The sequence below is a fragment of the Psittacula echo genome (assembly GCF_963264785.1).
Source record: "Psittacula echo genome assembly, chromosome: 1".
Taxonomy (NCBI): domain Eukaryota; kingdom Metazoa; phylum Chordata; class Aves; order Psittaciformes; family Psittacidae; genus Psittacula; species Psittacula echo.
The window spans coordinates 28,354,206-28,368,969 of record NC_137735.1 but is presented as its reverse complement, the minus strand read 5'-3'; the positions used below and the strand labels follow the sequence as shown (position 1 = coordinate 28,368,969).

General features: G+C 38.1%; 1 protein-coding gene across 1 annotated transcript in view; it reads right to left on the bottom strand.

The window, feature by feature from the left end:
- GABRB1 (gamma-aminobutyric acid type A receptor subunit beta1) overlaps positions 1-14,764 on the bottom strand; it is a gene marked incomplete at its 3' end in the record, with an annotated part of 138,118 nt that overhangs the window by 24,107 nt on the left and 99,247 nt on the right. The window contains exon 5 of the mRNA XM_080612842.1: positions 4,557-4,639. Within this exon, the coding sequence (XP_080468968.1) occupies positions 4,557-4,639 (83 nt within the window). The remainder of the gene's footprint in view (positions 1-4,556; positions 4,640-14,764) is intronic.

The window sequence follows — 14,764 nt, the reverse complement described above, 5'->3', positions numbered from 1 at the left end:
AAGTATTATTAGGGACAATTCTTATCACTTTAGATTTTCAAAGATTTTCTTTGGCTAATTTCCACAGCATCCCTGAAAGGTGTAATGACTCACTGCCTTTCTGTTCACAAGCAGCGCTATGTTCATCTGTTGTTTGAGTAGCTTAAGAGCAATTCACCTGTGGGACTGCCTGGTTCCTTTGAAGCATGCCCCTTCTGCAGTAAGAATAAGTTTCCCTTAAAAACACTGGGGAACTCAAAGAGAGGGCCAGGTTATGTGTGTTACAGTATTGGTGAGCTCTGACATTGCCACAGTGCTGTGCAGTTGTGGATGCGCTTGGGAGAACTGAGCTTTTGGAGGGGAAAATGTCTCTCCAGCTTGCTTGGTTTAGAGGTGAGGAAGCACCTTGGAACTGGGAGAGGACTCGCTCAGATGCCACCTTCCTGCCACCTCTTAGGGATGGAGATCCTGCAGCTCTCACCTTGACGGGGAACAGGGGAGGGAGAGTAGGCTGTATTTGCAGCAGCTTTCTGAGCTCACATCCATACACAGTCCAGCCACAGGCTGACCCTGGGTAAATAAGCGAGACTACATTGAGGGAGCAGACAGGGCTTCAAAGACAAGAAGACAGGATGGCGCATCATATAGTATATGTGAATCCGTGTGTAAAATCTGTTAACCAGTGTGTTTTCCAAAGGATGCTATTCAGGGAACCCCTCAGCAGCCCTAGTGTCCATGTGCATGGGATTAGAAAAGCATAAAGCTCATAAAGTTCTTTTTTTTTTAGGGGAGTTTAACAATGGTGTAAAAATCATATGATTCATCTTTGTCATGGTCTAGTGTCTCAGTATTGGTTTAGCTGTTCGGCTTTTGCTTGCTATTTCTATTGCACAATCACCCTGTTTGTGATTGCACCTGCAGGTATGCACCTCCATGCTAGCCATGCATTTACATCTGCAGGAGACTGGAGATAATTTTGATAACTACTCCTGTTTAAATGCAGGATAGATATTTTACATGCCCATACACACCTTTGACTTGTTTTATTATTCACCCTTTGTCTTTTGCTCACAATCCAAATAGTTGTATGCATTTTCTACGGGTATTGAACACTCCTCATGAACATGTATCTTGATTTCTGAGCTAATTTACTGTGTTTCTGCTGATCAGATCTAATTTAAAGGGTGGGCTGAAAACAACACCTAACAAAAAAAGCAGATAGAGAAGATTCTCAGTGTGTTCTGATGGCTTAATTGACAAAAATGGAGCCATGCCAATTTTCACTAGCTGAAGATCAGACCTCTTATGTCTATGCCAGCTTATATGCTGTTGAGAGCTAGGTAGCATCTTCGTATATTCGTCCTTTTGGAAAATCATTCAGTTGTTAGTAGAACTGATCTAAATACTCATGAGTAGTACTGCACTCTTGGCAAACTGTGAATAAATAGTTTATTGATTTCTTTGGATTGACTTAATATGTATTACTCTATCAACATATATATCTTTTGAGACATGAATTATTCATAGCAAGTGTTCAAAAGATCTGAAAAGCAACTTTCTTCTGGGGATGTGTGACTGGCTACACGGGTGACATTGTGTTCTCTCATCCCTGATTGTGTTATCATTTTAATTGCTTATTCTGTCAGATGCTAATTTTAATTCTTGATGAAGCCTAAGTGATATTATTAAGTCCATTCCCATTGAGCATTCATCCCTACAAAGCTTCATTTATGGATAAAGAGGTATGAGCCAGAAAAGTGTCAGTCTGGTTTCATTATTTGGGCTGCTAGCTGATAAATGCTCATGTACTTTGATCAGCTTTAGTCATGACTGGACTGGAGACTTCAAATCAACTATCTCCCAGCAAATAAATTCAGGTATGAATTCAGTATGAAGGCAACTTCAGTATGAAGTCTTGCATTTTGATTACTGTAGTACTGTATGTATATTCATTTCTTCTGCTGATTGGATAGAAAAGTTAGTTAAGAGGTGTGATATGCACTCTTATTTTGAAAATCAAGATATGACTCATTCTCCAAATGCATCTATTCCACATCTTAATACGTTTAAGCCATAAGATGAGCCAAGCAGCAGCAGGCAACATCAACAAAACTGTTTTGTGCCAAAAAAGTCAGAGAACTACAAAGCCCTAGGGTGAGTATGACAGCCACGCAGCTTAAGGAGCATCTCTGCAGGTCCTGTGAGGTGGTGGACTCTGAGACTCTGAAAGAGTTTTGCACTAGTAGAAAGTAACTGGGGAGATCCGTAGTGTGATGGGCAGCACTGGAAAGGGAAGTTACAATTGCCTACTGCCTCTGCTTTTCAGGAATGAGAAGAAAATGTGTTCATACACAGGGATGTGGGTTTGGGGTGCTTCAGTCACTCAGCAATGTGGATATGGACAGGCTAACTGAAAGCAGGTGCACAGGGAAAGTTAATGCATGTTGCCCTAACACAAGTATTCATTACATGTATATTGACTTGGCCTAGCTTGCCATGTTACCGCATCACTTGAGGGGGTTTAATATGGTGTATAACCAGTATGTCCTTCCAGATGCATCCATGTGCGTGTTGAACAGTGAACAGAGAATAAGCTATTGTGGTGACTCTGGACTGCAGCTATTGAAGTGCTTCACAGGGAACCTTGACGACACTGTTTCTCTGCTTCTTTTTCCGAGACATCTGCCTGCAGAGCCAAAACACTAGGATTTTAAAAATAAACCCCATTATTTTTGAATCTCTAAAGAAATAAATGGGCAGGTTCTGTTCAGACAATGTTCTCTAATAAATTTTCATTAAGCCTACTGTGAATGTTTACTTGATTGAAATCTTTTGCTGGTGAAATAAAATGGTTGTTGTTATCAACCTGGCAAAGAATCTCTAAAATCACTATAAAATGACATCCCAGGAAAAGGAGCAAAAGCAAATAATTTTTGGGAAAACATTTCAAGTTTCTTCCCAAACAATTTAAAATCTAAGTGAAAAGCTGAAGCTCCACTGACTTATATTAAGGATGATATTGGTTATGCACTTATAAAAGCCCAAAATACTTCATTATGGAAAGTAATTTTGAAGGTATGCTTTAAATAAGGCATCTTTCTGCTGCCGTCAATATAAATTATAAACAAGTATAAACATTGGGCTGAGAGCCCATCTTGTGTTTCATCAGTGCTCTAGACTGACTATATGCTTTCTTCAGTGCCTGATAATCGCCACCTCACAGATACTTTGAGATATATTACATTTATGTATGTACAAGTGATGAAAACCTCTGCACTCCAGAATAAACTGAATTTTTTCCCAGCTACATTTTCTAAGATTCAAAGTGACTTTGGCTTTGGCTTAGACTTGTTTATTTTATATTTGTGTTGCAATGCTATTAAATGTCTTATACATAAATATTCCACTGTTTTGACACTGTGAAAATGTTTTTGTCAAATCTAAGCAACTGAAGACTAATGGAATGCTTTTGAAAATTGATGCCATGGGGTTATGAGGAATTTAACCTCTTTTCAGTCCACAGCAAAACCTTATGAGTTTCTGCAGAATGAAAACTGTACTTACTGGGCTTGTGAGAACTTTCAGTTCCTTGAATGGGATGTGCTACAAACAATGAAAACATCACTTTTGTTGATGACATAGGTATTAAGAAATTATTTTGGTTAATCCTAGATCAGCTTGGTTCTCTGTTTATTTAACACTTCAAACTATCCATCAAAGCAGAGGTTCAAATACTAAGATTTTTCTCTCTCGTCAGTAAATTGAACCAAGCTTCTGTATTTGGGGAAATCTGTTAATGCTTCCTAAAACCTTATACTTTAGAGAGAAGTATTATTGCAAGAAAATATTGCTTAGCTCCGACAGTGCAACAGTTATAATGTGAAAAATGGAAATTCTTGGAAAAATGATGCATTATTTTGCCTTGGAATTTATGTAGTCTTAACCAGATTGTTCAGACAGTGCTCTGTGGTCAGTGGCAGCAGCTGGCTTGACCAATGACAGTCAAAATTCTTTTAAAAAACTTGGATAGGCATTTCTCTAAATGCAAGCATTATAAAAGATATAAAGACAATGATACCTTGATCCTGTGCTCATGGAAGACGGTGACAAAGCTGTCACTGATCGTGGTGCTGAGGGAGCAAGTTGTCTCCTTTTATAACCTCCAAGTGTTTGGTAAAAGCAATTGATAAATCCTGCCGCCACTATGTGGAGTAGTTGTTAATCTTGATGTTAGATTTGAATGCACTGAGGTGAAGCAATTAAAGTAAGTTCTGTGGTGATTATGCACTGAACATATGACAGTGCTCAGTTGCTATCCTCTGATCTAATCATCAAGAAATACTCTTCTCCCTTCATTGATAAGAGATTTTGAAAGACATCTTGCAATCTTGGATCAACCAGTATTGTGAATTAAAGATATTTTGTCTTATGTAGTATGGAAATATATTAGGTATGTTCAGTGTGCAAGCTCACTGGACACACAGTATTTGAACAACTTGTTCGTGTTTTGCCTAAACTGTGAATGTCTTTCAATCCACATCTGTCATTTGGCCAACCCTCTCCCTCCAATAACTTACAACTTTCAATTTCTAGTGTGCAATTTTGTTCATCCAGAGGATATCTGCGTAGATCCATCATGCAAGCAGCTGTTGTTGTGATCCTGAAAGAGGAGGGTGAAAAAAATAATCAGATTTGAAACCACGTTTTACTTGTTTGAGAAGGCAAAATTTTGTACAGTGGCTTTTCTGTTTGTTTAAATACAGAATGGTTATGCACATGGATTCCTGGCACACAGGCTTTACATATATTGTAAAACATGGTTAAATAATTTACACAGCACAATATACTGGTTAGAGTATAAAGCATCCTGGCATATGCTAAATACCGTAGAACAGAATTTTGACTGAAAACTTCATGTGCTAAAGTGTTCAGTGTTTTGAAGAACATTTAGTGAAATTTCTACTTGGACGTCTTATTTTAACGTCCTTAATTCAGACATCTTCAAATTGTTTTGCAAAATATTTTATTTATAACTTGGACTGCTGACAAGTTTCTTTGTTCATTTTGTTGTCACCTACTGCTGTTTTAATTTTGTTTGATAGGTAGGTGCATTTTCGTTCATGCTGTGGAAATATTGGTAATATCTGGTTATTTTTGTGGTTTCATCAAGAGCTTATCATTAACTGTGATAATTGTACATTATCTCTTAAAAATGGCAGGATGCTATCAAACACTTGTGAAATACAATATTATATGGTGATTACTTGATGAACATTGAGAGTAGCATTGAGATCTTCCAGATCTTTGCTCCTTCTAGAGGGCATGTGAGCTGATATTTGGTCCCTGAAGATATTCTTTATAGCCTAAGCCTTTTTACAAGTCTGTTCCTCTTCTCCTGTTTCATTGTAAATCACGGAGCATCTAAGCAAATACTCGCTGTTAAGCCCATAACCCTTGGGAGAAAGGTTAAGTGACTACGTGAGGACAATGGTCAAATTATAGATTCTTTTAAAGATCCATTTAAGAAAGATACAGTGGTGCTTTCAAACTCAGACCAGTAAGTTATCACCTGCATTTGCCTTTTTTTGTGATAGAAGTGTTCTTAAATCCTTATAAAACTTCTGTAGTTGTGAATGGGCAAACTTGGCTTGCAATTTTATTGTTCTCTCTCTCCCCCAACAATTCCTACCTGAGGAAGGCAAATAACCTCTTTTCTTGATCTGGATTTTGTCCTGTTCCTTCAGTTCCACGTCAATTAATGCCACAGGAATGCATCTAGAACTTTTACTTTTGATGTGCTAAAAGCCAAGCACACTTACATCCGTATTGGTGTCATAATGCTTGCTGTCACAGAACTGACATAATTCAAAGAAAAAAAAAATGCCACATGCTTCATTACTGTGACATTCTTCAAATTATTCTAAGTCTACAAAATCCATCTCTCTAGCTGTGTATAAGGAACATCTAGCAAGTTCATGCAACTACTCTAGAATACTGTAAAGTACCATGGAAAAGGTATATTTATGCTTTTCCTTAGGCTGATTTGCATGTGTCTTAACAGGTTTTGTATTTCTCATAGGAAAGGTCAGGGGCATCAGCAGAGGTAGGACCTTATTTAATTCAGCCATGTACTAAATATAGCTTACTGAGAAGATGTGCAATAATCATTTGTCAGATGGCTACTTAGGAAGGCTTAAGATCATACATAACAGTATACTAACATTAGTCACAGATAAATGCTTTTAAATGAAGGTTTCATAGAGCAGTGTTATGTTCCCAATTAATAAGTTGGCCTTTATGGTAATTTAGTTCATCTATATCAACCAGTTTTATTCATGTGTATCCAGAAGTAGAAGCTGACATAGTGTTTCCTAGACCACGGATTTACAGTGGCCAGCTATTTCCTAAAAGCCAGCATATCTGTACTGCTGACTTCTGCAGTTTTGCATATCCCACATAAGCTACATAAGAAACAGTAATTTGTTGCACTTTATAACATCAGTGCAACAAATTATTTGTGCAGCAGTAAATTATGCAATTGTTGCACACCTGAGATCTAAATATTCTACATAATTTTTTTCCTGTAACTCTGACAACTGTATTGTCTTCTCTCAATTTGTGCAGATTATGGTGCACTGGTTAGTTTGGTGTGACTCATCACTACTATAATCTAAGGACGAAAATGAATGCATGTGTGACTAAGACACTGCATTGCTAATTGGGGGTGAGGTCTGGAAGTATTTGTAGTATGCAGAAGAAAGATAATAAAACCTCTAGTACTGACTTTTGGTTGCAGTAAGTGATATAAATCTACCTAGCTTGTTGATTGGTAATTTCTCATCTTTCATCCTTGTTAAATCACTCCTTGTCTCTACGCTACAATGAAAGGTAAAACAGAAGCACTTGATCTATGTTCTCTGCTTCTCTCAGCTCTGCTTTGCATTCCCTATAGGGCCTGTAAGGCAGTCCCTGTACTTCGGACCCAGTCTACATACCTTGGGGAAAGTCAAAGGTGGTGGCTGTGAGCAGCTTCCCATCTCATGACTCTTTTAACCTCTTAGCAGCAGTGCTGAATGCTACTGTGGCTCTCTGCTGCAATAGCAAGCAGTTGCTTTCAGGGAAGAGAGGAATGACAGGGTTTTAGCTGAAGTTTGCAGAGATTAAAGCTGCACAACACAAGGTGGGAAGGACAAGGGGAGACTGCTGTCTAGCAGGCAGTGGAGGGTGGCTCTCAAGAAGCTTGGAGTCTGTGGTTTCCAGCAGCAGGAGAAAGGATCCTGCTTCACTTGTAGACCCACAACTGTGGAACCAGTACAGTGTCCTGGCCAGGGGGGATGACGAGCAGCATTTGCCCAAGGATTTTTCCAGAGCCAGCTGAGCCTGACCTGTGTCCAGTGTGAATGTGAAAAGGCAGGTGGAAGGAGAGGGAGTCACCAACCTATTAACACAGTGTGATGCCTCCTAAAGCTGGAAGCACTTAAACTTTATTGGGAATCTTAGTCTTTCTGGAAAAGAGCTACTTGTAACTGCAGTAGGAGTGCTCTACAATCAACATTCATTACCTGTAGTTCATAAATCTGCCTTTTGAGCATTTCTTTCTCCCTCATGATAGATCTCAGCTGTGTAAAATTTTTAATGGCGTTATGCTCTGGATAACCACAAAACTTGTTTAAGGACATAAATTAAACTCAAATTGCTGTCTCAATTAAAAAAAAAAAAAAAAATAAATCAGGTCTTTTATTATAAGTAGAATAAAATCCCAAACCTGTTACTGGCTGCACTTTCTCAGTGCAGACAATAACTGATGGCTTGCACATGCACCAGAAGCTTAAAAATGAAGACATTCAAATGCAGAATACATCAAAGGCTGTAATGGCAGGAAGGGGAATGGAATAGTCTGAAGATAGGGCAAAGCTGCAATAAATCTGTGTTCAGGAGGATTAGTCCTGAAAGTCCCTGGGCGCAAGTAGCTTGTGGAAATGGTGAAATATCATGAGGCTCTGTAAAAGTTTAAGTGGAGGACTAATCTGACACTTGAAGCAGAGCTATTTATATCTCAGAGTAGGATATGCTTCTTCCAGGATAGGCTTTCCATTCTTACAATATGTTTTAAGTTCCAGTATTGCAGCTAATTGGTTTTGTCTGTACAGTGCCTTTTACCCTGTGATCCTTACATTCTTTAGATTCTTTTGAATCTAACATATAATTTACAAAAACTTAAAAAAAATATAAGCAAATGATAAAAATGGGATTACAAAGAAGACAAGCAGTTTGGTGGAAATATATCATTATGGTACTTCATTTGCTTCATGTCAGTGCTCAGACATACTGAAATGGAGTGAAGTCTGCATTGCTAACAGGCAAGATAAATGACATTTGCAAAAAAAGCAAAATTAACTGGTTTTGGTTTTTTGTTTTATTTGGCTTGGAGTTCAAGTTATCTGATCCACTGCTTAGCTTTCATTTTGATGTCTGACTCTGAATACTGTATTCTTACTGTATAGTCAAGTTATTTTTAGCCAAATATGAAAGAAAACAGTGATGTCCGGTATGTACAAAACTGACTTCCTTAGGTAATACTGTCAAAGGTTTCTCTGCAAGGCAGCAGGTCTTGTAGGAATGAGTGGTGAAGAATATTTTGGGTTAAGTCCTCAGTGAGCAGCTAAAGTAAGTTCAGAATGAATACGGGAAGTGGAGTTACGGTTCAGTACTGACAGCATTTCATCAAAATGCTGTCAAAAAGCTGTGCCTCAATTCTTGAAGTAGAAATAGAAGCAATGTTTAAGACAGCAATGACAACAAAATGTGGAGATGATCAGAGCTAAACAATGCAAATTCTGTTGTGAAATGTTTCCTTCATTTGGAGGACAGGTATCAAATTTTAATATGTTCATTCTTTTTTCTCTCAGTCAACAGAGCATAAATTATAAATGTATATGAAGTTATGAAATGGGATGGACTATTTTTTTTTCCTTAAAGCAAAATAAAATCTTGAAATCAAATAAAGAATTATCATGCTTCTCTTAACCGCTGCAGGGCTGGAACTCCAGTACACACTGGAAATAGGCTTTCATATCCCAGGTAAAACATTGATTTTATGAAATCAGTGTTAATTTAACTTCAGTGGCATCAGGGAACTTAATCACATAGCAACTGTTTGACATTAGAACCCAGTCCCATATCCCTGGTGTAATTTGCATAATTTTTCTGGAACTGGGAAGAACCTTGATGTTTAAGATTTAATGGGATGTCTTTTAGGGAGAGTTATTGAAGGAACAGAGAAGGCAGAAAAAATGTACATTTGATGGCAGAAAAAACAGTGCATTTAATTGGCATTTTTTTTATTCTGTCCATGCCAGGTACAAGGTTTACACTTGTCAGGCCTGTTAACACTGTAAATTTCCAAGCAAAGACTGAGTGCTTGACCCTGGCAGAAAATGTCAGCTCTGAATATGCAAACATGCCCAACTTGTAGTGCTTGAAAGAGACGATTTACAGGATGTACGTTTGAGCATTAGCATTATTTGAGTTGGTAGTGTGTATATTATATAATGTAGTGTGTACCTGGGAAATCTATGTTTGACAGTCTATGTATTGCTTGTCTGGTCAAACGCTATTAAAAAGCAGTTACAAGTGTTAGTAAAATTGGGAAGGGCCAATAGGTGAATAAATAATAACATTTTCACAGATCTCATTAGAAGTTGAGAGAAAAATGGAATATTGGGTCCTGACCTAGATACAGTAAAAAATGTAGATACTTAGTTTTAGTTATGAGTACATCAGCATGTGGAAAAAGATTTTTTTTAGATTGGAAATTATTATAATCTGGCTATCTGTAAAATCTAGTTATATTTTGGCTACATTTTAATTTGGGTTTTTTTTATGTCTTTGACTCTAGGGAGGCAAGCTGTCAGCACCTAGGTCACTGCTGTGGACTACATATTTTGACATAACACTCAAGTTTATAAGGAAAACTTTTGTATGGATTTAGGTTAGCAAGTACAGCACACATTTCCCTTTAATGTTGCTCAGAGAAACAGTAGAGTTGCATTAACATGAAAAAATACAAAGTGTGTTGAGGAAGATGTGTGCAGAGAAATATAACATTCAGAGATAAAGCTGTAAGCAGCTGAGAACCAGGTCTTGCTCAAGAAGGGCTCAACAATCTCTATTATATTGGGTAAAGTGACTCATAAGTCACACAAACATGAGGACAGGAAAAATGTGTCAGGTTGGTTTAACATGGATCATTTAATCAATTATGCTCACTGCTGGCCCCCAAAGATGGCATCACCTCTGAAGAGAGTATTGATGATGAAGGACTGATGAAGGCAGTGCCAGCACACAATGAATTTTGTCATGTTATTCCATTGTCAGTGTTATGCACCAGTGAATTGCCAAGGTCAACCCATTGCTGGTAAGCTGCTTGAGCTTTGTTTCAGACAGAAGTCCTGGAAGAGTCAAAATGCTATTATTAAATAATCTTTCCTGTCAATCATGGTGATACAGCCTAATCCTGTGGGGTATGCTCAATATGTCTTAGGCAAGGGCAAGCCACTGATTTAATGCACAGTGTGACATCCATCTGAGAGAAAGAATGATTTGCAAGTGTGTTTTTATATGTCCAGACAGTTACCAGGTCTGATGCAGAGGATGTTGGCTTACAGTAAGCATGTGCCTAGTCTTGCAATTTCAATTTGCTTCAATTAATATTCTTTAACATAACCCAGGCACTAGTTTCTTACATTGCTTTTGTGCCTACAAAGCTAGGCAGTGAACGGTGTCTTTTTCACTTAATAAAAATCATGAGTTCTCTAAGAATACCTGGTAGTTTGGTGGTGAGGGCAAGGTAAAGCAAGAAATCAGAAATAAGCTCTTCACAAGATACTTGCCCTTATTCATTGTTGGGGACAACATAACAGGCTAATGGGCCTTAGGCCTGGCCTTTTGTCAGAATTTTTGATGTTCTGAGCTGTGACCAAGTTAACAACTGAAGTGGAGGCCTACCCTTCACCACTTTGTAGGCCATCTCAGGCTATTTGTCATTCCCTGAATCCTTCCTTTCCAACTCACCCAGCATATTTATATGGGTAGCCTGCATGTGCAATAAATGAGTTTGGGGTAGTGTTTCTCAGGGAAGCAAGGTCTAACTTCCTTCACATGATCTAATACACTCTAGAAAATGGGTGGAAATAGTCCACACTTCTACAGGAATTACAGTAGTACAAAGCAGGACTGGTTGCAAAAGAGGAACATGTATCCATGATATTTCACTCCTGTATGCCCAGGAAATGTTTTCAGTTCTGAATATTTGATCTAGTCTGCACCTGTGCACAAATGGTGGCACTGTTGGGTCTTTAGAGATCTAGTTATGAGTGTTTCTGCTGAGTTACATGTGATCTGAAGTTTTGAAAGGCAAGTAGAAGTGGGTGCAGTGCCTTGTAACCTGTGTGTATGGTAATGAATTTTTTTAAAAGCCTGAGTCACTGGATCATGTACACAGATGAGATGTGGTCATAGTTACAAAATATCTGAAAAAAAATTCAAAACTTGGTTCTTTTTTAGATATACACAATGGCAATATGTGCAAAATTAAAGAGGAGAGCTCTTGGACTTGCGCATTGTAGATTCATTTATGCCTTTGTAAGCAAGCTTATGATGGTGTCAGACTGAGTCACTGGCATTTTGTGCTGAGCTGGAGCAGGTGCAAATAACTAATGCATGCTACAAAGCACAAGAGCTGCAGCGCTATATCTTTATCTCTGGCAATTCCAGACTTTCAGGCTGAGTGAACTATTACAGACTACAGTATGAGATTCAGCTTTGTGCTACCATCTATTTAAATGTAAATATTCTTTTGCTGGACTGGACTGAACTGACTTTGGGTTTGAAACCTGTTATCCATCTGCTGTTCATTCCTTTTTACCCTCTTACAGGCTGTATTTATTGTAGTTGTTATTTTTAATTATTTTGGTTTATAATGATGGAGGTCTGTTTGCTGGAAAAGGTCACTCGTGGTGTTCCTTTAAGGATCCCAGGTTCAGAAATTTCTGGTTGGTGTGGGTGGGCCAGGCTACGGCATGTCAGATATCAGGTGAGAACCTGATGGGAAGGGTTCATTACACTCCTTCACTGTTTGCATTATGTTAATTTCGAGTTTATTCAGTGATCCCTATTGAAATCTATCACGACACTGTCATGCTCAGTGTATTTTAAAATCTGAGTTGGGCTAGCAGCTGGTGATATGAAGGTAAGTTGTTGAGTCAGTAAAAGAAAGCTGAGTATATTTAAAACACTAGCTTAATGGGTATTGGGATATTGGGAGTTGGACTAGATGACCTTTGAAGGTCCCTTCCAACCCAAACTATTTTATGATTCTATGATTCTACATTTATCCCTGAACATGAGGGGGTTCACAATGAACCCAATCTTTGAATGTAGAGACATGCAAAGTGCCTAACACTGCAAAGCATAACCTAACACAATAACATCCACTTGTAAAAATCTAGAAATAGAAAAAAAAATCACTAAATGTTCTAATGTAACTTCTTAAATATTAGCAAAAAAACTCTCTTTCTTTGGTGCTTGTAAGCCAAATTTCAGTGCAATGAGAATTTTTACTGCACAGCTATGAAACCATGAAAATAAATTTTATAATATAAATCCAAAGACAACTATAACTATACCAGCTCAAACAAGATGCTTCAATAAAAATGCCTGAGAGCTGGAGCTGATATTTACTGCAAAAAGCAATTTAGCTTGACAGTGCAAGTATGTTGCAAGCCAAAAGAAAAAGCGAGTGAGCTACATGGGATGTGCTTAGCATAAAGGAAAGTCCAAGAGGGAAGGAAAGTCAGATAACTGGGTTTTAAAATTTAAAAAATGGTGCTAAATTTGTAACTCTTTAAGTATCTCTATACAAACATTCTAAAAGTGACTAAATAGAGGAAGACTGATGTTACCACTGAAATTCCTAGATGGAAGTAATGTCTACAGACTGAAATATCCCACTCAGGAGGGAACAGAGGTTTGCTAGATGGTAGCAGTGATGTCAGTGTCATCTGGTATCTTCATCTTTTGGGTTGTTTGTTTTGTTATTGTTTATTCCAAAATAAAACCAAACCAGACACCAAGCTATGTGTTGTGTGTGTGTGAAAGAAAGACATGTACATGTTCAGATGTTTCCCCCTTCTTGGCAGAAAAAAAATCTAGGCAGTATCCTTCACACCCAGCCTGGTTTGTAATTGAAAGGCTTTGGGATGTGCTTGGTCAAAATAACTGGTGAAGAACAGATTGTTTCTGGGATCAGACATACTTCATGTTGACCCATTGTTATCTATCTTTCTTGTAATCAAGGAAGATCTTTCTGGATTTTGGAAGCAGGGGTGAGGCTGGAAGAGAGTGCTGTCATTTCCCTGTAGGTGCTGTGTGACTCTTCAGGAACTGGAGTTTCTCATGTAGCTACTACATGTCAACATTACCTATATCAGTGCATCTCAAACAGAAGCCTGCAGTCACAGGAGGGAAGCAAGGATCAAAATGATTACTTGCTTCCATATTTCTTGCCTTTTTCTGATGCCTGGCCTGTTGGGTTTTCCAATATGGGGGAGTCTGCTCCTTTTGCAGTGGTTGTAGCTTTACCTATGCACTGGAAAAATGGGCTAAAACAGTGGCTTCAGTATTAAACAAACTTGGCTGAGAGACATAGAGATCTAGTGGTTTTAGATGAAGAGAAATGAGGTGTTATAAGCTTTCATGGGTGACATGGAAACTCCTTCATAGTTGAGAAGCTTAATCTTGTTTTGATTTTGCAAAACACGTGAGAAACAGAACGGTTTTGAACTGGTATGTCCTCTGACTCTCTGTTATGCTGCTACCATTACTCACCGACACCTGCGTGGACCAGCAGAAAGGGCAGGGCTCTGAGAGAGCAACTGGGAGCACCTGGGGAAGTATTTGCCTTTTTTTGCTGGTTGTGTCTGGCTCCATGTCTATCTTCTTTTGGAACCAAGAACTGACAGGGGAGCTGGCTTGGAAAAATATAACAGAGAAGGTAGATAAGTGCTGAACTTCTGTGGGATTTGTGGAAATGGGTACTTGGTCAGTCCAAGTGTCTGTCTGTGAGGAAGGAGCAAGGAAGAGGAATTACATATTATATTATATATATAATATATATAGATTTTTATACATATATAGAAATATATATATTATATATAGAAATATAACTAATTAATTACAGAAAAACTTGACTTGAGATTTTTAGGACTTCATGTTTCCATGTTGTTTGAAACTATAGTCCCTGCTCCTAGGAGTGTGCAACAGAGAGGGAAAGCAGCATTTTTTATAGGGGGTCCTGTGAAGAAAAGAATGATAGGTAAGAGGCAGGAGGAACCTTGATGCAGAGGAAAAGAGGCTTCCACTTGAATCTGTGGTTAGTTTTATGGTCACATTTCTTTATAATGGACTCACCTACAAAATCTATTAACGACATGTGTCACCTAGGAAAGACTGCAATAGCAGGATGAAATGGCTTCTTATGATATGGCATTGTAATACTTCATGTTTGTAACTGACTCTAAGATCTAATACTCACTAAAATATGATTTTACCACTTACAGAGAAAATCTTAAATTATCAAGCCTTTACAGACCATCCAAGCAATTCTTATTATAAAGTGTGATTGATTTCTGAAGGTTTTCCTTAGGTCTCTTGTATTTAATGTTTTCCCATGTTCTTCCATCCTGACCAGAGAGTAAGCACACCTCATTTCTTCCAAATAGGTAGT